This window comes from Taudactylus pleione, unplaced genomic scaffold (genome assembly GCF_031769625.1).
Source record: "Taudactylus pleione unplaced genomic scaffold, aTauple2 ptg000070l, whole genome shotgun sequence".
NCBI classification, from domain to species: Eukaryota; Metazoa; Chordata; class Amphibia; order Anura; family Myobatrachidae; genus Taudactylus; species Taudactylus pleione.
The window spans coordinates 16059453-16082654 of NW_028284472.1; the positions used below are offsets into that span (position 1 = coordinate 16059453).

At 45.6% G+C, this 23202-nt stretch overlaps 1 protein-coding gene across 2 annotated transcripts in view; it reads right to left on the reverse strand.

Moving 5' to 3' along the window:
- Positions 1–23202, reverse strand: part of PTCHD4 (patched domain containing 4) — a 135415-nt gene that overhangs the window by 10370 nt on the left and 101843 nt on the right. For both annotated transcript variants that reach the window (XM_088467366.1, XM_088467367.1), the window contains exon 2: positions 13033–13513. In XM_088467366.1, the coding sequence (XP_088323492.1) occupies positions 13033–13513 (481 nt within the window). The remainder of the gene's footprint in view (positions 1–13032; positions 13514–23202) is intronic.

Consider the following 23202-nt stretch of genomic DNA (forward strand, 5'->3'; position numbering starts at 1 on the left):
GAGCCTATGACCTTAGTCATGGATGTTATCTGCCCCTCTCTTCTAAACACGCTCTTGTTAATACAACCCAAGCAAACGACACAACACATTGAAGCTGGGTGGTTCTCTTTACCTGTAGATGAGAGAACTCACCATTAAGAGATGAAGGTCACAGGATGAACGAGTACCCAGAATTGGAAAGATCTGTGTGGTTGGACACAACAGGAGGCAAGTCCAGTGAGCATGTGGGCAATTATTCATTCAGAAATATAAGGAGGTCTTCTTGGATTCCGGATCCATGGAGATTTTCATAGAATTGGGCTTCAGCTGCAAGTTGAAACTACACTTGGCTGTGAAGATCATACCAATGGCCTTATAAGATTTGGGTGGATGACCTATAACACTGTGACCAATGAGACTATCTGGGTGATGATGTGTATTGATTAGGGTCACTGGGTACTGATATCATTCAGTCCAATCTGGGGGTAAATGTCAGTTTTACATGCACAACACAGTTAACAGTTAAAGGTCTAAAAAAAATATACAGGTTGTGGAACAAGCCAATCTATATGTGTACAGCAAATAAAACAAAGGGGATTTTGTCATGATTTGATCAAAGCATGTAAGCCTGCTGCCCAGCGTCAAGGGACCCCTTCATTTCCTGCAGGTCCCTACACTAGAATATATGCCCAGCACACCATTACACTGCAGTTAAATGGTGTGCTGGGCATATATGCTAGTGTAGGGACCTGAAGAAAATGAAGGGGTCCTTTGATGCTGTGCTGCAGGCTTATATGCTTTGATCAAATCATGACATTGCTGCACACGCATATATTTACAGTATATTATTGTTAGCGCCGATAGCAAAAGTTTTTCTGTTTTGTATACATTTATGGCATTAATATTGCCACGCTGCTGGTACCATGTATGATATGGGTAAAACCGAGTGCGGGCTTATTTCTTTTCTGTGGAACAAGCCAAGCCTGATGACTCGGCTGCAGCCAGCAAAATCAACAATGATATATGTTACTTCTAAAAGAGAGGAGATTAAGTCCAGGCCAGAAGGAATTCCAAGGTTTCAGCAGGGTCTGTGACTTGGAAATAAGAAAACAAGTCTGGACAAGAAAGAGAACCATGGTTAATGCAGAGTCTTTGACAAATAGGCAGAGATGCTACCATGTCACAGAGAATGTCCCTTTCCAATAGACTTGCTACCTGGCATTCTGCCACCAAGAGGCAGTAAATACCTGCTGTCCGAGCATTCTAGTCACTAACATTGGGTCACAAATTTATTTGCCCCAGTCATCTTACAAGCATACAGTATATCAATTCTCTCTTTAAGGACTTACTGGAGACACCAGTTCTCATATGTCTGGATAATATCCTCATTTTCTCCAGCCCGCTTGAGGAACAACACAACCATGTGAGAGAAGCATTATAGAAGCTCTTGGATAGATGACTATGTCCCAAGAAGGTGGGAGCTTCCTTAAACCAGATCAGTGTTAGCACCCTGGAACACATAATTTCAGCTTATGGCTTAGAAGTGGATCAGAAGAAGCATTTTACTTGGATGAAGTCAATACAGATTTTTGTGGGGTTTAGGACCTACTGCAATAATTACTCAAGAGTTGTTAGCCAGATAACCACCGTGACCAGGCTCCACTGTAGCCGATGTCGGATACAGTGGAGTGATTTTTATCTTCTGCACATGCGTCAATGTTGCACGGCACATGCATCCAGATAGCATGTGCAAAGACTCGGTGTTGCAAAAGAGGCACATGTGAGACCCACAGTCTCGGGGTGGTGACAAGCAGGTGGCTCAGAGCACGCACAGAGATGGTCCGTCGTTTGGGCCTCTTATGGGAGTGTCGCTAAAAATCGTTCCACACAAAGACGCTCAACCACTCACATAGGAGGCCATACTCAGACGGGAGGGCTAGTGCAAGTTTCGATTGTGTAACCGATAGTGCATCGAAAGAGATCCTGTAATGAGAACACAAGTTATGATGATTGGCAGGGCATTCCACCACCAGGAAAATATTCAATTTAATGCTGTTTGAATTCTGTTGGCCATCTGTAATTTGGGATGTCAATTCTTGTCCAATCTTGCACTGCCTGTTTATGCACCAAGGTGCCACAAACCCTGTCATCCAGGCTTCTGGTGGGCTTGTCTATTCCAGAAAGAACATGTCTCCATGGCTTTCATCATTGACCTCCCCAGCTCCGATGGAACTGGGAATTTCACTAGACACATCACTTTTTCCACTCCCAATCAAACAGACAGCCAAAGTGCACTGACAAATCCATCAAGTAGTTTCTATCACGATTTGTCGAGTGTGGACAGAGTTATCATGGAACAAGTTGGTACAGGTATCCATGGGGGTATACCAATTGTAGCTTCAACATGGTTTCCACGTGGAGGTCGTCCCTGTTTTCTAAGCCCACTTCTGCAGACAAACATGTGCGGGATCTCTAAGGAGGTAATCTAGCCGACAGTGTCTTCAAAGCTTCTCCCACCACCAAATTATCTGACCTGAAAACTGATAGTCTGTTCTTTAGCTAACTTCCCCATAGTTCTATCACAATTAATACTGGAAATTGCTTTAGCAGGTCTACCCCCAAACTCCTTGGCAATGACATGAAAGCATACCAATGTATCACTGTAGCTTAGAGAACCTGTCGCCCAGCAAAAGGAAGACTATCCAGATAATTGCAGACACCGTTGTTACCATATTCTTATTTTACTACCTATTACAGGAAGGTGCTAACTGCTTCAAATAATTTACATGATATAGTAAAACCCATAAGAAGATATCTACCTATAAAAATAGTGCCACTCAAGTTTATGCCCAAGCAGATGGATTGTCACCAGTAATGCTCCTTTCCCCCAGATTATTGACTTTTTGTATGGCCTTGTTCAAAGAGGTTTAAACTGCCTCCCATACTTAGGAGTCATTGGCATCATTAACTGACATCCCTATGGAGAATCATACTCAGTGCACCTGACTGTTTTTAGTACTTATTGTCTGTTGAAAATTGAGGAAAAAGTAGCAAAATTGAGCAAAAAGTACACAATCGAGGTTAAACAGGCAAAAGACAGGTATGATATGAGTCTACCTCGCCATGCTTAATCTGCGACTTTATATCAACTCCATTGCAACAAAAAATTAACCCTAAGTACCTAGTTTACTATATGCAAACTAATACACAAAATTGAGTTGAGTAGCACAATGAAGGAAAAAGTAGCAAATTTGAGGAAAAAGTAGCAAAACTGAGCAAAAACTCTTCAGCCTGGGAATCACGCCAGGAGCGATTGTATGAGGACACATTTTTAAAGTCTATGGGTGCAGGCAGGATATGCCGTGTGGGCCCTCCGAGACTCAGGGACCCATGTGCAATGCCCACCCTGCACTCTTTATAGTTACACCCATAGTTATTTAGCAATTGGCCCAATATTACAGCATGTGTAGCTGTAAAATGACCATTATATATGTGTATATACATATATATATATGGTCAGAACAGCAACAGCAGCAGGAGATCCTGGCCAGCATTAGCATAATTCTATCACGCATTCTGTTTCGACACCTCAGTGCACTTACTGAGTCAGAAAACAGAAACCTCCAGCAGGATTAATATGCAATTTATGGTTTGTGGATTTACTTTTAATACTAAAAAAAATTCTTGATGTTTTTATTATATCACCAGCGGGACTCTGGAGAAAGTCAATGAAGCAGAAAATTATATAAAACACAAATTCAGTATTGATTCTACAATCTGTCATACTCTCGATATCAATTCCTTTTGCCTTCTTTCACAGAGCAGAAAAAAAAATATTATTGTTTTTATTGCAAAGCCTTCGGGAAACTTTCATCTACGTCTTACAAAGTGTTGGGGTTGTGCACGATACATTATTAATACCCTGCTGAAATAATTTAAACTACTAACCAGTTTATTTTATAGATTGTATGAAGTGACTCTGGAGCAGACTGTATAAATGAGATTGAAATGTACTGTAGTTTTGCTTTCACGGTTCGGGTGTGAAATGATCTGGATGGGCAAATAATACCGGTTCGGTTTATCAGGTACCTCACCGACCCAGCAGAAAAGAATGGTTACCATCTACTGCTGCGCTTTTGATCGATGACCGCACAAAGATATTGGATGATGGGTTAACCTAGCTTCTTACTGTAGGTATCCCCAGTGTTTGCCGAGCTATAGTTCCAAGCATGGTTAAATGGGCGATCGGTATGAAAAACCGCCGGACGCATATTCAAATCCCGATGGCGGAAGAACTATTACTAATCTAACACCCCTAACCCTCCCTTAGGGGTGCCTAACCCTAACCCCCCCCAAGTGCCTAACCCTAACCCCCCTATAAGTGCCTAAACCTAGCCCCCCCTTCCAATAACCTAACCCTCCCGTGGGGGTGCCTAACCTTAAGTCCCCCCCGGCTGCCCCTAATTCAGCCCTCTCCCCCCCCCCCCGTGGCTGTCCGCACCCGGCGCTCGACCTACCTTCAGTCGGTACGCCGGGCGTCGGGCTCCCGATGTAGGTAAAATGAGACCCCTGCTGGGATTAGACAGTCGGGAAGCCGGCGGTCAGCATTTCAACTGTCGGCTTCCTGACTGCATCCCGTTAAATGGATACAACCTAATGCTTCTTCTGTAGATTTACTACACTTTAATTTAAAAGTGTAAAATTTTTCATAGATGTCATGGTTCTAACTAGAGATGTGGGGTTCAGGTCTCCAGAAATCCGAATCCACACGAATTTCATGAATCCGGACAGACCAGAGTCCTGAGGAGATCCGGAGAGGTCGAATCGCAGTTCTCATCTTCCCGCGGTTTAGAATTTGGATTTTAAAGCCGGGATTTGGATTGCAAAAATTACATGATTTCAGCTGTTTTTTGTTTTTGTTTTTTTTTAAACCCAGATTCAAAACCAAACAAAAATGTGGGAGCAGCACACATCTCTAATTCAAACACATGCAATGGTGCTCATACACTATCGTTCACACTAAATAATTATCAGACTTAATATCCAATATTTATCATTTCATTTCGCCACTTATAGCGGCAATAAGAAATTATGGTTCGGGCAGATGTATTACAATACACATGCAGGGATACAGACTTCGACAGGAACACGTCCCTGTGATGTGTTAGAAGTGAAGTCATCACTTCTCCTTTGGGAGCCGGACACGCTACTGCACATGCGCGGTTTGCTGACTGCACATGTGCAAACGCCCATTGCCGAGGTGGAACCCTGCAAATCTGTCTTCTGATAACTATTGCGGCTATCAGCATCTGACGATGACATCAGCTATTGGGGCCAAGCTCTCTTCGAATTTCGGTGCTTGGTACTGTAAATTTGTCAATTAAGCAGCTCCCATAGAAAACTTATGGGGGCTGCTTTTGTGGGCTCTTATATCAGCTGGGCCCCCCCTACCTATATAAATACAGTTAATAGGGCCCCTGGGCAACTGGAAACCCTCCCTTTATTTTCCTATGAATGTGTGTGTGTATATATATATATATTAGGGGTGAGCGGGTTCGGATTTCTGAAATCCGAACCCCCCCGAGCTCCCCCAATCCGAGGCAGATCCGAGTCAGGCTCGACTTTTCCCGCCTGACTCGGATCTGAAATTGAGGCAAAACGTCATCATCCCGCCTTCCGGGTCTCGCGGGTTTTGGATCCTATATAAGGTACCCGCGTCGGCGCCATTTTCTCCCTCGGCTGTGGACAGTGAAGAGGGAGGGTGGGAGTTAGGGCTGGCTGGGCTGTGTAGTGTAGTGTAGTGCAGAGTAGTGTTGTGCTGTGCTGTGCTGCGCTGTGCTGCTGTTGTCCATAGGGGCTGTGTCCACTACTTCAAAGTCCATAGGGGCTGGCTGTGTTGTGCTGTGCTGCTGTTGTTTATAGGGGCTGTGTCCACTACTTCAAAGTCCATAGGGGCTGGCTGGACTGTGTTGTGCAGTCAGTTCTCCATAGGGGCTGTGTCCACTCCAAAGTCCTGTGCAGTGTCCCAGTCCTAAAGGTGTGCTGTAGTGTTGTCCAGGGGGTGCTCTGTCCATCAGGGGTGCTCCCCCCAAGTGCTAAAAAAATTATATTTTTTCTGTGTTTGTGAATTGTGTGCGCAGTAGCCGCACGTGCATCAACAAAGTAGTGCCAAGCGTGCGCCTGTGTCATAAGTAAAGGGCCGGCTGGCTTGACCGTTAAAGGGTGCTGTAACCCCCAAAGTACACTCCAAACCAAATAACAAAATATTTTTTCTGTGTTTGTGAATTGTGTGCGCAGTAGCCGCACGTGCATCAACAAAGTAGTGCCAAGCGTGCGCCTGTGTCATACGTAAAGGGCCGGCTGGCTTGACCGTTAAAGGGTGCTGTAACCCCCAAAGTACACTCCAAACCAAATAACAAAATATTTTTTCTGTGTTTGTGAATTGTGTGCGCAGTAGCCGCACGTGCATCAACAAAGTAGTGCCAAGCGTGCGCCTGTGTCATACGTAAAGGGCCGGCTGGCTTGACCGTTAAAGGGTGCTGTAACCCCCAAAGTACACTCCAAACCAAATAACAAAATATTTTTTCTGTGTTTGTGAATTGTGTGCGCAGTAGCCGCACGTGCATCAACAAAGTAGTGCCAAGCGTGCGCCTGTGTCATAAGTAAAGGGCCGGCTGGCTTGACCGTTAAAGGGTGCTGTAACCCCCAAAGTACACTCCAAACCAAATAACAAAATATTTTTTCTGTGTTTGTGAATTGTGTGCGCAGTAGCCGCACGTGCATCAACAAAGTAGTGCCAAGCGTGCGCCTGTGTCATACGTAAAGGGCCGGCTGGCTTGACCGTTAAAGGGTGCTGTAACCCCCAAAGTACACTCCAAACCAAATAACAAAATATTTTTTCTGTGTTTGTGAATTGTGTGCGCAGTAGCCGCACGTGCATCAACAAAGTAGTGCCAAGCGTGCGCCTGTGTCATAAGTAAAGGGCCGGCTGGCTTGACCGTTAAAGGGTGCTGTAACCCCCAAAGTACACTCCAGTCCAAACCAAAAAAATATATATTTTCTGTGTTTGTGAATTATGTGCGCAGTAGCCGCACGTGCATCAACAAAGTAGTGCCAAGCGTGCGCCTGTGTCATAAGTAAAGGGCCGGCTGGCTTGACCGTTAAAGGGTGCTGTAACCCCCAAAGTACACTCCAAACCAAATAACAAAATATTTTTTCTGTGTTTGTGAATTGTGTGCGCAGTAGCCGCACGTGCATCAACAAAGTAGTGCCAAGCGTGCGCCTGTGTCATAAGTAAAGGGCCGGCTGGCTTGACCGTTAAAGGGTGCTGTAACCCCCAAAGTACACTCCAGTCCAAACCAAAAAAATATATATTTTCTGTGTTTGTGAATTGTGTGCGCAGTAGCCGCACGTGCATCAACAAAGGAGCAGCGCCAAGTGTGCGCCTGTGTCCCATAAGTAAAGAGCCGGCTGGCTCATTTCTTAAAGGGTGGTGTAACCCACAAAGTGCACTACTCTCCAGCAAAAAATAAAAAAATATTTTCTGTGTTTGTGTGCGCCTTAGCCGCACGTATATATCAAATCGATATAACATAAATGGAGGACCAAACTTTCTCCGATAAAAATAAAATAGAGAAAGATCAAGAACCACTTCCTCTTAGTGCTGAAGCTGCTGCCACTAGTCATGACATAGACGATAACATGCCATCAACGTCGTCTGCCAAGGCCGATGCCCAATGTCATAGTAGAAGCCACATACAATCCCAAATGACAAAGTTCAGGAAAATGACCTTAAAAAAAACATTTAAATCATCTGAAGAGAAACGTAAACTTGTCAATATGCCATTTATGACACGGAGTGGCAAGGAACGGCTAAGGTCTTTCCCTATGTTCATGACTAGTGGTTCAGCTTCACATGACGATGGAAGCCCTCCTCCCACTAAAAAAATCAAACGAGTTAAGCTGGCAAAAGCACAGCGAAGAACTGTGCGTTCTAAGAAGATATCACAAATCCCCAAGGAGAGTCCAAGTGTGGTGGCGGTTGCAATGCCTGACCTCCCCAGCACTGGACGGGAAGAGGTGGCTCTTTCCACCATTTGCACGCCCCCTGCAAGTGCTGAAAGGAGCACCCACAGTCCACTTGCTGATATGCAAATTGAAGATGTCACTGTTGAAGTACAACAGGATGAGGATACTGGTGTAGCTGGCGCTGAGGAGGAAGTTGGCGAGGAGGATTCTGATGGTGATGTGGTTTGTTTAAATCAGGCTCCGGGGGAGACAGTTGTTGTCCGTGGGATGAAAAAGCCCATCACGGTCATGCCTGGGCAGAAGACCAAACATTCCACCTCTTTGGTCTGGCAATATTTCTATCCAAATCCGGACAACAACTGTCTTGCCATATGTACCTTATGTAAAGGTGGAATAAGTAGGGGTAGGGACGTTAACCACCTAGGAACATCCTCCCTTATACGGCACCTGCAGCGCGTTCATAATAAGTTACTGTCAAGTTCAGAAACTTTGGCTAAGACCGTAAGCAGTCCAGGGACACCTAAATCCCGTTGTCCTGTTGTATCCAAGCGCCTGCAAACCACACCGTCAACTCCCTCCTCGTCAATTTCCTCCTTAGTCAGGATCGGAAGTAGTCCTGCAGGCCATGTCACTGGCATGACTGACTCTCCTATCCGGGATTCCTCTGGAGGATCCTGCATTGCTACGCCTCCTGCTGCCGCTGCTGCTGCTGCTGGGAGTCGTTCATCATCCCAGAGAGGAAGTAGGAACACCAGTACTTTTACTAAACAATTGACCCTCCAACAGTCCTTAGCGAGGAGGATGAAGTACGACAGCAGTCATCCTGAAGCAAAACGTATAACTGAGGCCTTGACTGCTATGTTGGTGTTAGACGTGTGTCCGGTATCCGCCATTAGTGCAGTGGGATTTAGACAATTGATGGAGGTAGTGTGTCCCCGGTTCCAAATCCCGTCTAGATTCCACTTCACTAGGCAGGCGATACCGAGACTGTACAGAAACGTCAGAAAAAGTGTCCTCAGTGTCCTGAAAAATACCGTTGTACCCGATGTCCACTTAACCACGGACATGTGGACAAGTGGAACAGCGCAGACTAAGGACTATATGACTGTGACAGCCCACTGGGTAGATGTATCACCTTACGCAGCAACAGCAGCAGGGTCACCAGTCGCAGCATCTCAGAAACGCCAGCTCGTTCCAAGGCAGGCTACGCTGTGTATCACCGGTTTCAGTAAGAGGCACACCGCCGACAACCTCTTAGAAAAATTGAGGGAAATCATCGCACAGTGGCTTACCCCACTTAGACTCTCCTGGGGATTTGTGATATCTGACAACGCCACCAATATTGTGCGGGCATTACATCTGGGCAAATTCCAGCACGTCCCATGTTTTGCTCACACAATAAACTTGGTGGTGCAGAATTTTCTGAAAAGCGACAGGGGCGTGCAGGAGACGCTTTGGGTGGCCCGAAAAATTTCTGGCCACTCGCCATTCAGCGACTGTGTGCCGAAGACTGGAGCGCCAGCAAACACTCTTGAACCTGCCCCGCCATCACCTGAAGCAAGAGGTTGTGACGCGGTGGAACTCAACCCTCTTTATGCTTCAGAGGATGGAGGAGCAGCAAAAGGCCATTCAAGCCTATACATCCACCTATGACATAGGCAAAGGAGGGGGTATGCACCTGACTCAAGCGCAGTGGAGAATGATTTCCGTGTTGTGCAAGGTTCTCCAGCCCTTCGAACTTGCCACACGTGAAGTCAGTTCAGACACTGCCAGCTTGAGTCAGGTCATTCCCCTCATCAGGCTTTTGCAGAAGCAGCTGGAGAAAGTGAAGGAGGAGCTAAGACGGAGCGATTCTGCTCGGCATATGGGACTTGTGGATGAAGCCCTTCATTCGCTTTGCCAGGATTCCAGGGTGGTCAATCTGTTGAAATCAGACCACTACATTTTGGCCACCGTGCTCGATCCTAGGTTTAAAGCCTATGTGGTGTCTCTCTTTCCGGCCGACACAAGCCTGCAGAGGTGCAAAGACCTGCTGGTGAACACACTGTCAGCTGAAGCGGAACGTGACACGTCAACAGCTCCTTCTTCATTTTCTCCCGCAACTGGGGCTGCCAGGAAAAAACTTAGGTATCCTAAGCAACCCGCTGGCGGTGATGCAGGGCAGGCAGGACCAAGTTTGGACATCTGGTCCGGACTGAAGGACCTGGCAACAATTTCTGACATGTCTACTGTCACTGCATATGATACTGTCACCATTGACAGAATGGTGGAGGATTACATCGGTGACAGCATCCAAGTAGGCATGTCAGACAGTCCATACCTGTACTGGCAGGAAAAAGAGGCAATTTGGAGGCCCCTGTACAAACTGGCTCTATTTTACCTGAGTTGCCCCCCCTCCAGTGTGTACTCCGAAAGAGTGTTTAGTGCAGCCGGGAACCTTGTCAGCGAAAGGCGTAGGAGGTTGCTTCCACAGAATGTGGAGAAGATGATGTTCATCAAAATGAATTATCAGCTCTTCCAGGGAGACCAGCCTCCAGAAAGTACAGAGGGACCTGTGGTGGTGGATTCAAGTGGGGACGAGTTAATACTCTGTGAGGATGAGGATGTACACACTGAAGAGGGTGAGGAATCGGTGGATGAGGAGGATGAGGATGACATCTTGCCTCCGTAGAGCCAGTTTGTGCAGGGACAGATTAATTGCCAGCTTGTTTTGTGGGGGCCCAAACGAACCAATCATTTCAGCCACAGTTGTGTGGCAGGCCCTGGCGCTGAAATGATTGGTTTGTTAAAGTGTGCATGTCCTGTTTATACAACATAAGGGTGGGTGGGAGGGCCCAAGGACAATTCCATCTTGCACCTCTTTTTTTTCTTTGCATTATGTACAGTTTGGGGCCTAGCTTTTCAAACTGCCATCCTGTCTGCCACTGCAGTATCACGCCTAGATGGGTCACGTGTTTGTGCCGCCCACTCGTGTCGCTTAGCATAGTCATCCAGCTACCTCGGTGCAACCTTTTGGACATAAAAACACTATTGTGAGGTGTGAGGTGTTCAGAATAGACTGGAAATGAGTGGAAATTAAGGTTATTGAGGTTAATAATAGCATAGGAGCAGAAAAACCTACAAATTCTGTGATTTTAGCTGTTTTTATGCTTTTTTAAAAAAAAATACTGATCCAAAACACAAAACCCAGAACCCAAAACACGGAAAGGTGGTTTTGGCAAAACCAATCCAGATCCAAAACATGAAGAAAGATCCAGATCCAAAACCAAAACACGAAAAGTGGCCGGTGCACACCCCTAATATATATATATATATACTGTTTATATTTGTGTGATATTTTCAGGTGACTTATTGATACTACAGGGACAGTTTAACAAAAAAGCCATAGGTGCTCACTCTGTGTGTTACGATCTGGGTTTCAGGAGACTTCTGGGACAAAATATTCTATTGCCAGCACATGGGTTCCCTGGTAAATAGTGATTAAATACCTCTGAGATTAGCACCCTGTGCATTAAATCTTTAGACTACCTGTCGCCGACACACAGTAGAGGCAGCCATTTTGTGGACCGTGCCAACATTCATGCAAATGTAGTGTATCATTTCAAATAGGAACCAGTGACGTCACTAAGTGCATTCAAGACAAGTAACCACGACCAACTATGAAGCGTAACAAATGCTCATGTATCACCTGTTCTTAGCGAGTTAGGTTGCGTTCACACGGAAATTGTCCTGTCCTACTGTGGGCAGCAAGCAGAATAAAGAGGCAAAATGTGACATAGGAAAATACATATGTAGTAAAATGCTGAAGTCTATGTTTTTTTCTGTATGGATTTGCCAAATAACTCTAGACATAAAACACTGCATACTAAGATCAGGAATATGGTTAGATGGAGCTACCATACTACAATCCAGTCATAGACCTATGGCTCTTTTTACAGAGCTAGATTTAGACCTCATGGGGCCACAGGCAATATACCGGTTCGGGCTCTGCCATTAGTTTTCAGCAAAGGAATGGGACAGATAACATTCTGTGCAATTTACTGCAGAAGAGTATACAGACTTCAGTTAAATCAGATAATGTATTGGCATTTGCTAATAGACTGGCATACGCCTCTGACCTGCATGACCTGTTCAGTTTCACTTGACATCATTAAGTCTGTGTGGCCACAGGATTTGTGATAAAATGATGCAAAGTTGAAACATTGGCAAAATAACATAAAGAAAACAGCAAAAGGCCCAGTCTCAGGCCAATTATGTGCTGGTGTAGGCTGTTTGCAGATCAAAGACCATAGAAAAGAGGCTCAACAGCACATTGAGTGGATCTAATGAGGTGAAATGGACAGCCCCAAAGACCACATGGGTGATAGATGGACACACATTAATGTCAAACAAGGCCAGATTGACCATGGGGTGAATGGGGCTAGAGCCCCAGGCCTACATATAATAATAGCCATGCTTCTCAGTTGGTCACACGGACATCCATAAACCATAAGTGCTAAAATTGTAACTGCAATTGTTCTACATTCACGCATTTAGGGAGACATTGGGGTTAATAGTGTAGGGGGTGTAAATGCCCACATGGTACTGGCCACACCCACATAGCACTGGTCACACCCTCACAACACTGGCCACACCCACATATCACTGGTCACCCCCACACGTCACTGGCCACACTCACATGGTACTGGCCACACCCACACAGCACTGATCACATCCATACAGCCCTGGTCACACCCACATATCACTGGTCAACAGCACCACTCACACACACGTGGTACTGGTCACACCTCCTCCACTTCTCACAATAAATCATTGATCATTTTTAGCCCCAGCCTAAATCTCATTGCTTGGCGTGCCAAATGCACCAAGATAATAAGACCTGCCAATGCTTGTGAATTCAAAACAAGCATGCCCAATAGGAACTGGTGTCATTTGATATCCTAGACCCACATCAGCTTGGTAAAAGCTGGATTAACCCTTGTTCACCACTCAATCAATCATGTTTCTATTATAATACATTATTACCCATGGCAAAGAATGGTATTCCCAGCAGAGTTGAGTTATATCTTCCATCAGTAACGAAAAAGATCCCTGCCGCTGTGACACTGGAGATACAGATCGTCAGTACTCCCAGTAGGCCCAGAAAGGGCTTGCTACGAAGACAGTCTTTCATAGAGCTGGAGACAGTGGCAGCCAGAAGGACCAGCATAAGACTCACCACAATCTTACTTCTAGTCAACTCTATGGTTTTCTGAAAGTCTATAAGCAAGCTGAAAGATGTCAATGAATACATCTGGATGTCTGCATGTTCATCTTGCAGCTGGTGAATGAGTGTGCAAAATTCCGTCTCCCACTGCTCATTGATGTGATCCTGGGTTGCAGAGTCATAGTTTTGGAGGTAGTAGGTCATTTGGATGGCTCTTGCAGACTTCACCCTTTGATCCTTGCTGTTCGGCACCTCGGCAACGCCGCCCAGCTGGTGTCCAATAAAACTCTGTCTTCCATTCTGTGGAACCATAAAACAAACAATTGTATTTAATAAAGGCAAAAGGGACATGTTCATTTAATGGGCAAAGTGTTAATATCCTATGAGGGGAATTCAAATCCACGGCATCGAAGCCAGAATGATACATCACGACCACCAGCATCGCGAGTTTTCCCTTTGCTCTGCATAGAGGTGCGAGGGAAATCTTGCGATGTTGGCACTACCTTCACTGGCCGATAAGTGCGCAACCAGACATGGCACAGAATTGAGGGTCTCATTCAGAGGGTCGATGGTGCCCAAGTGCGCATGCGCACGACAGAGGGAGCTCCGTCGTGCGCATGCGCGAGACCCGGCGAGCGACAGGGAAGCCGTCGCTCGGGGTCTCGCACCAAAGGGGGCGTGCTGTCGATGGTGAGTGACAGCACGCCCCCTTTGGTGGGCGTGTCGGGGGCGTGGCTGCCAGATGGAGGCGTTCCCTTGGGAACGCCTACCGTCTGGGTCCGGCCCCACTGACATCACTAGTGATGTCAGTGGGAGTGATTTTGGCTCTGATAGAGCCAAAATCACTCCAGGGCTTGCGGCAACGAGACCCTACCGCAAGGGTCTCGTCGCAAGCCCAATGGTCGCGATGGTCTTGACCATCGCGACCATCATCATGGACGCTTGCATAAGCTGTGGGTGGTAACCCACAGCTATGTGAGCGTCCAAAAGGCCGCTCCAATTTTAGGTAGCCCGGCCCTGATTCAGAGCGAGCGCTCTGGTCAGAGCGTCTGGCTCTGAATCAGGCCCTGAATTTCCTAAGCGTTGCCAAAACAAGTCTGTGGATTGTGGCATGCAAATACAATGCAATTTTGTTGTTGTTTTATTTTATGCCATAAAGAAGGAAATGACAATTGAGAGATATCTAGACTGTTTTTTTATATAATGTTTCATATTAGAAATTAAAGGTGAAATCTTAACAGGAATTACTCCAATAAACTTTAAAATGACATATAGGGGAAAATGTATAATCAAGTGGATTTATTGAAAAGATTTTCAAATGATACAATTACAATGAACAAAGAAACATGCAAAAATTAAAAATAAGTATTAAGAACATAAACAAGTTGGTAATAGAAGTACACAGATAAATACTGTAGTGTCAGGCAATTAGTAACAGGACAACAGAATGACAAACAGTATGAAGAAATTACATTACTCCCAGGAATATGAACGTAAAAAGACAACTCTCCCATACAACCAAATAGAAGTATGAAAGGCAGCGAAGTCACATGGACACACACACAGGAAAACAATGGGAGGTTCAGCAATGGGAGGACTCCAAGTCTAGTGCTTATCTCATTGAAACCCAAAGAGACCAAATTCTATCATATTTTAAGGGGCACTTATGTTTAGTGTATATGAAACTCTCATGGGAGACAGCAGTATTAACTAAACCAATCCAGGAGGAGAGATTGGGGGCCTGGGGAGCCATCCGGGCTCTAGCAATACACACCTTAGCCAGAGTAAGAAGAACTTTAACATGGGTTTGTAGGTAATGATTCAACGCATCCGACCCTAGCCAAAAATACAAAGCCTCAGAGAAGAAATTGACTGCCGTCTCCCAAAATCAGTTATACAACCCAGTACATGAGTCCAGAAGCAGGAAACCATAGGGCAAGATCAAAAGTATTGGGGTAATTGCTAAGACGTTAAAAAAAACAATATGTGGAGGTGTGTCTCACGTCAACCAATCAGATTCTAGCTATCATTTATCTCGTACACTCTAGAATTGATAGAACTTAATTGGTTGCTATGTGCCACACTTATGTTTTCCCCTTCCAAAGTTTTACTAAACCTACCCCATAGAGTTGTTCATTTTTAAATTTTTGGATTTATGATGCTATTTATGCTAAGTGTAGTGTGATAACCATGGGAAACACTATGCAATGAGCACAGAGGTGGGAATGTTCATAGCTTTATACCTCACTCCCCCACCTCCTCTGCCATCACATGTCTATCAAGGAGTATGGTGACTGTAAATCCGGTTTCACTATCCTGGAAACAAACAAACTACAAAGCTTCAAAAGAGAGACACATTTACAATGGAAGTCAGATGTACTGTACTGTGGGCCTGATTCAGAGACGGTCGATGGTTCCCGACTACGCATCCGCCGCCTCCGGCGTGCGCATGTGCAAGACCCGTACTGCGATGTCAGCTCAGACGCAATGGGTCTCGCTACAACACGGGGCGGCTGTCGATGATGATTGACAGCACGCCCCGTTTTGTAGGCGGGGAGGGGGGGTGGCTGCACAAACGCCTGGCGTTTGTGGGCGGCCCTGCTGACATCACTCGTGATGTCAGTAGTGGACTTCCTGCTCTATTAGGTCTCCTCGCAAGCCCGATGGTCGTGACCATTGCCAGGCCGCTGGCAAAAGCTGTGGGTGGTCACCCACAGCTTAGCGAGCGGTCTGGAGGTCGATAAAAATAAAAATAAATCCCCGCCCTGATTCAGAGCGAGCGCTCGCAAACAGTGAGCGGGTCTGAATCAGGCCCTGTGTCTCTTCCACACAGGGATTCTGCTAAATTAACACTGAGTTACATGTGAACCTCTGGGAAAAATGTTTCATTTTCACTTTGTAATAAAAGGCATAACACTAGCTGTTAGAAATGTTCCATCTGGGATTGCACCTTTAATATCTGTTTCTTAAATGTGAATAATTGTGTTTTCATGTTTATAATTCAGGAGGTAGAGGTATTAAAAGAGAAATATTTACAAATCTCTAGCGATATTGGTGAGCTAAAAAATAATACAAAAAAATCAAAGAACAAATGTCAGTATTCTCAGCAACTGTAGTAAAGGAAACTATCATTCATCATTTTCTTTTGCCTCTGTGCTAATTTATGGACTGTCTTGCTGAATATATGCACTGTGGGTCTGAGGGCCTGATTCAGAACCGCTCGCAAGCGCTCGCAAGCGGGTCGATGGTGGCCCAGTGCGCATGCGCACGACGGAGCCGGCTCCGTCGGGCGCATGCACGAGACCCGGATAGTGACGGGCAAGCCGTCGCTCCGGGTCTTGTACCAAAGGGGGCGTGCTGTTGATGTTGAGTGACAGGACGTCTCCTATGGTTGGTGGGCCGGGGGCATGGCTGCACAGACGGAGGCGTTCCCATGGGAACGCCTACCATCTGGGGCTGGCCCCACTGACATCACAAGTGATGTCAGTGGGAGTGCTTTCGGCTCTGGTAGAGCCGAAAGCACTCTAGGGCTTGCGGCAACGAGACACTACCACAAGGGTCTCGTTGCAAGCCCGATGGTCGCGGTGGTCTTGACCATCGCGACCATCTTCTTGGCCGCTCGTTATAGCTGTGGGTGGTTACCCACAGCTATGCGAGCGGCCAGGAGGCCGCTCTAAAAAAAATAGAAGGCCGGCCCAGATTCAGAGCGAGCGCTCTGTCAGAGCGTCCGGCTCTGAATCAGGCCCTGAGTCAGCACGGATCGATATTGCATTCATGGCTGCGTAATTGCACGCAGGTCTGCTGCGAAAATATGCTAATGTTTGCAACAGCTCAGCCAGCATAGAGACGCCCGCTACCGATTTCTCACATCCGTAATACATCGCAGTCCTTTGTAAAGTCGACATTGAACACTATCAACATGCTGCCTGCCGAAATGACGACTGTGTCAACATTCTCATGTCGACTCAATGCAAGTTTACCTGATATCTATCGACCGAACACAACACACCCATTCTACCTAGGAGTGATAGCTGAGTTTATCCAAATAGAAAGCTTTGGAACCAATTGCCCGGCTACTACACACAAATGTATGGCATATATACATTCTACCCTAGTATAGTCTACCAACTACACTGTACAATATATTTACTGATTTATTAGTTCTGTCACTGCTGGTGAAAGGTGACATGAAAAATCTAATATTTAAAATTTCTCCTTGGTATGATTATCAGCTTGTTATTGATGATTTATATCTCTACAGAGTGCAAATGACTATTATAACAACCACAGTCACATGGCTCATGATAGTAAGAGACAGAGCCGGCCCTAGCCAAATTAGTGCCCTGGGCAAGATTTTGCGTGGTGACCCCCCCCCATGGGATCCTGAAAACGGGTGTGGCCTCATGGAAGGGGCGTGGTCTCACTGTGCTATAGCCCCCTTCCCCCATTGTACTGTGCACCGCACAGCACCCCTCTCCCAGAACAGATCACACCACTCATCATCCAACACAGCACACCACCCATCGCTACTCTTCCAGATCATCACCCCTCTCCCAGCTCCACATCCACCACCCTAGTCCTCACCCAGCAAGTAACCCAAGTTTGCTGGGAGTAGTTATTTTCACATAAAAATACTGCTTAATGCTATTCTTCACCACTTGTATTAATGCGCTAATTGGCACCAATTGGCACAACTTAAGCACCCCAAATACCTTCATTAGGGCTAATCGGGGGCATCTATAGTGATCCTCAATGTTAGTGCATCTTTTCGGGGGTGTCAGGCTGAGTCCCCCATTTTTTACAGGACTTGTCGCCTGTTTCAGTTTCGCCGGGTGCCGTTTTTGCGTTCTAATTGAATACAGCGAATAGCGGGAGTGCACCCGATACTTTTCCGCATGCAAAATACGCGATGTAGGCGAAAAGTCCAGCATGTGAAAAAGTATTGCGGGTGCGAAACTAATTCAATTGAGCTGGTCACACATCTAAAGATTATCTGTCTAGTTGATTGGTTGGAATGAAAATCTGGTAATGTATGGGAGTAACTGATGATCAGCAATTTGCTCCTAAATGCCAGAAAACAGATGAAAATGGTCGGTCAGACAAGTTTGTTAAATGTTTGATCTAAACAATTTGTTCAAACAACAGTTTTTGTCCATTTTCCGGCGTTTGGGAGCAAATTGCTGATTGTCATTTGCTGTCATACCTTACCAGATTTTCATTCCAACCAATCAACTAGTTGGCTGGTTGGACAGAAAATCTTTAGATGTGTGGCCAATTTACGGCCCATAGTTGGCAAGCATCCCTGGGTCTCCTTCCAATTAGGAGCCATTTTGAGAATGCGACTTTGTTTAATGAAACTAGCATACGTCATGTGAAAGCGCACACCACAGAAATACAAGATCTAAATAGAGAGTGTGAGGCTTTTATACAAAATACAAAATGGAAGAAGTGTATGAAAAAGTGGGGAAACCATCCTGTTAGTGGCTGTAAGGAAGTGCTGGAGGTTTCTAAAAGGTGTCACGTAACTGATTTTTGCACTTTTTATTAATGGTTGAAAAATTATAGCCAGCAAGTGTTTTCCAGCAAATTAAATTAAAGTCTTTCCAGCATTTTGTGGTCTGCAGAGTAATGTTTTAAACAAGTTTGTAAAAAGATGGATTCAACACTTTTACCTCTCATCAGCAGGGCCGTAGAGAGCCACGGTGGGCCCAGGTACAGAGGGGGCGTGACCTAATTGCAGGAGGCATGGCCACGCCCCCTCAAGCAAAAAATAAGTTTTGCAGTGCCGCGAAGCCGAGGGGGGGCGCAAAGTCAGGGGGGCGCGATCAGTGTGATCGCTCCCCCCCCCACAGGCAAAGTAGACTGCAGCTCAGCAGCCATGAGCAGTCTCCCACTGCAGCTCAGCACACGCTGTGTGCTGGGCTGCTGAGAGAGAAGGGAGGGAGGAACGGTGCCGGACCCGGGCCTCCGCCAGCCCCTCAGAAAGCCCGGGCCCGGGTAATCTGTACCCGTTCCCCCATCTCGGCGCCCCTGCTCATCAGTACAACACCCCCACATAGCTGACCAACATCATTTATCCCTCCACATAGCTGACCCACATCATTTACACCTCCACATACCTGTTCCACATCATATACACCTCCACATACCTGTCCCACATCATTTACACCCCCACATACCTGTCCACATTATTTACGCCTCCACCTACCTGTCCCACATCATTTACACCCCCACATACCTGTCCCACATTATTTACACCTCCATGTACCTGTCCCCCATCATTACACCTCCACATACCTGTCCCACATCGTTTACACCTCCACATACCTGTCCTACATCATTTAAACCTCTACATACCTGTCCTACATCACTTACACCTCCACATACCTGTCCCACATCGTTTACACCTCCACATACCTGTCCTACATCATTTATACTTCCACATACCTGTCCCAAATCATTTACACCTCCACATACCTGTCCCACATTATTTACACCTCCACATACCTGTCCCACATCAATTGCACCTCCACATACCTGTTCCAAATAATTTACACCTCCACATACCTGTCCTACATCATTTACACCTCCACATACCTGTCCCACATCATTTACACCTCCACATACCTGTACCACATCATTTACACGTCCACATACCTGTCCCAAATTATTTACACCTCCACATACCTGTCCCACATTATTTACACCTCCACATACCTGTCCCACATAATTTACACCTCCACATACCTGTCCCAAATCATTTACACCTCCACATACCTGTCCTACATCAATTGCACCTCCACATACCTGTTCCAAATAATTTACACCTCCACATACCTGTCCTACATCATTTACACCTCCACATACCTGTCCCACATCATTTACACCTCCACATACCTGTACCACATCATTTACATGTCCACATACCTGTCCCAAATTATTTACACCTCCACATACCTGTCCCACATTATTTACACCTCCACATACCTGTCCCACATAATTTACACCTCCACATACCTGTCCCAAATCATTTACACCTTCACATACCAGTCCCATATTATTTGCACCTCCACATACCTGTCCCACATCATTTACACCTCCACATACATGTCCCACATTATTTACACCTCCACATACCTGTCCCACATCAATTGCACCTCCACATACCTGTTCCAAATAATTTACACCTCCACATACCTGTCCTACATCATTTACACCTCCACATACCTGTCCCACATCATTTACACCTCCACATACCTGTACCACATCATTTACACCTCCACATACTTGTCCCAAATTATTTACACCTCCACATACCTGTCCCACATTATTTACACCTCCACATACCTGTCCCACATAATTTACACCTCCACATACCTGTCCCAAATCATTTACACCTTCACATACCTGTCCCATATTATTTGCACCTCCACATACCTGTCCCACATCATTTACACCTCCACATACATGTCCCACATCTTTTACACCTCCACATACCTGTCCCACATCATTTTCACCTCCACATACCTGTCCCACATCATTACACCTCCACATACCTGTCCCAAATAATTAACACCTCCACATACCTGTCCCACATCATTACACCTCCACATACCTGTCCCACATCATTACACCACCACATACCTGTCCCACATCATTTACACCACCACATACCTGTCCCACATCATTTACACCTCCACATACCTGTCCTACATCATTACACCTCCACATACCTGTCCCACATCATTACACTTCCACATACCTGTCCCACATCATTTAAATCTCCACATACCTGTCCCAAATCATTTACACCTCCACATACCTGTCCCATATAATTTACACCGCCACATACCTGTCCCAAATCATTTACACCTCCACATACCTGTCCCACATTATTTACACCTCCACATACCTGTCCCATATCAATTGCACCTCCACATACCTGTTCCAAATAATTTACACCTCCACATACCTGTCCTACATCATTTACACCTCCACATACCTGTCCCACATCATTTACACCTCCACATACCAGTACCACATCATTTACACCTCCACATACCTGTCCCAAATTATTTACACCTCCACATACCTGTCCCACATTATTTACACCTCCACATACCTGTCCCACATAATTTACACCTCCACATACCTGTCCCAAATCATTTACACCTTCACATACCTGTCCCATATTATTTGCACCTCCACATACCTGTCCCACATCATTTACACCTCCACATACATGTCCCACATTATTTACACCTCCACATACCTGTCCCACATCAATTGCACCTCCACATACCAGTCCCACATCGTTTACACCTCCACATACCTGTCCTACATCATTTAAACCTCTACATACCTGTCCTACATCACTTACACCTCCACATACCTGTCCCACATCGTTTACACCTCCACATACCTGTCCTACATCATTTATACTTCCACATACCTGTCCCAAATCATTTACACCTCCACATACCTGTCCCACATTATTTACACCTCCACATACCTGTCCCACATCAATTGCACCTCCACATACCTGTTCCAAATAATTTACACCTCCACATACCTGTCCTACATCATTTACACCTCCACATACCTGTCCCACATCATTTACACCTCCACATACCTGTACCACATCATTTACACGTCCACATACCTGTCCCAAATTATTTACACCTCCACATACCTGTCCCACATTATTTACACCTCCACATACCTGTCCCACATAATTTACACCTCCACATACCTGTCCCACATCATTTACACCTCCACATACCTGTCCCACATCAATTGCACCTCCACATACCTGTTCCAAATAATTTACACCTCCACATACCTGTCCTACATCATTTACACCTCCACATACCTGTCCCACATCATTTACACCTCCACATACCTGTACCACATCATTTACATGTCCACATACCTGTCCCAAATTATTTACACCTCCACATACCTGTCCCACATTATTTACACCTCCACATACCTGTCCCACATAATTTACACCTCCACATACCTGTCCCAAATCATTTACACCTTCACATACCTGTCCCATATTATTTGCACCTCCACATACCTGTCCCACATCATTTACACCTCCACATACATGTCCCACATTATTTACACCTCCACATACCTGTCCCACATCAATTGCACCTCCACATACCTGTTCCAAATAATTTACACCTCCACATACCTGTCCTACATCATTTACACCTCCACATACCTGTCCCACATCATTTACACCTCCACATACCTGTACCACATCATTTACACCTCCACATACTTGTCCCAAATTATTTACACCTCCACATACCTGTCCCACATTATTTACACCTCCACATACCTGTCCCACATAATTTACACCTCCACATACCTGTCCCAAATCATTTACACCTTCACATACCTGTCCCATATTATTTGCACCTCCACATACCTGTCCCACATCATTTACACCTCCACATACATGTCCCACATCTTTTACACCTCCACATACCTGTCCCACATCATTTTCACCTCCACATACCTGTCCCACATCATTACACCTCCACATACCTGTCCCAAATAATTAACACCTCCACATACCTGTCCCACATCATTACACCTCCACATACCTGTCCCACATCATTACACCATCACATACCTGTCCCACATCATTTACACCACCACATACCTGTCCCACATCATTTACACCTCCACATACCTGTCCCACATTATTTACACCTCCACATACCTGTCCCACATAATTTACACCTCCACATACCTGTCCCAAATCATTTACACCTTCACATACCTGTCCCATATTATTTGCACCTCCACATACCTGTCCCACATCATTTACACCTCCACATACATGTCCCACATCTTTTACACCTCCACATACCTGTCCCACATCATTTTCACCTCCACATACCTGTCCCACATCATTACACCTCCACATACCTGTCCCAAATAATTAACACCTCCACATACCTGTCCCACAT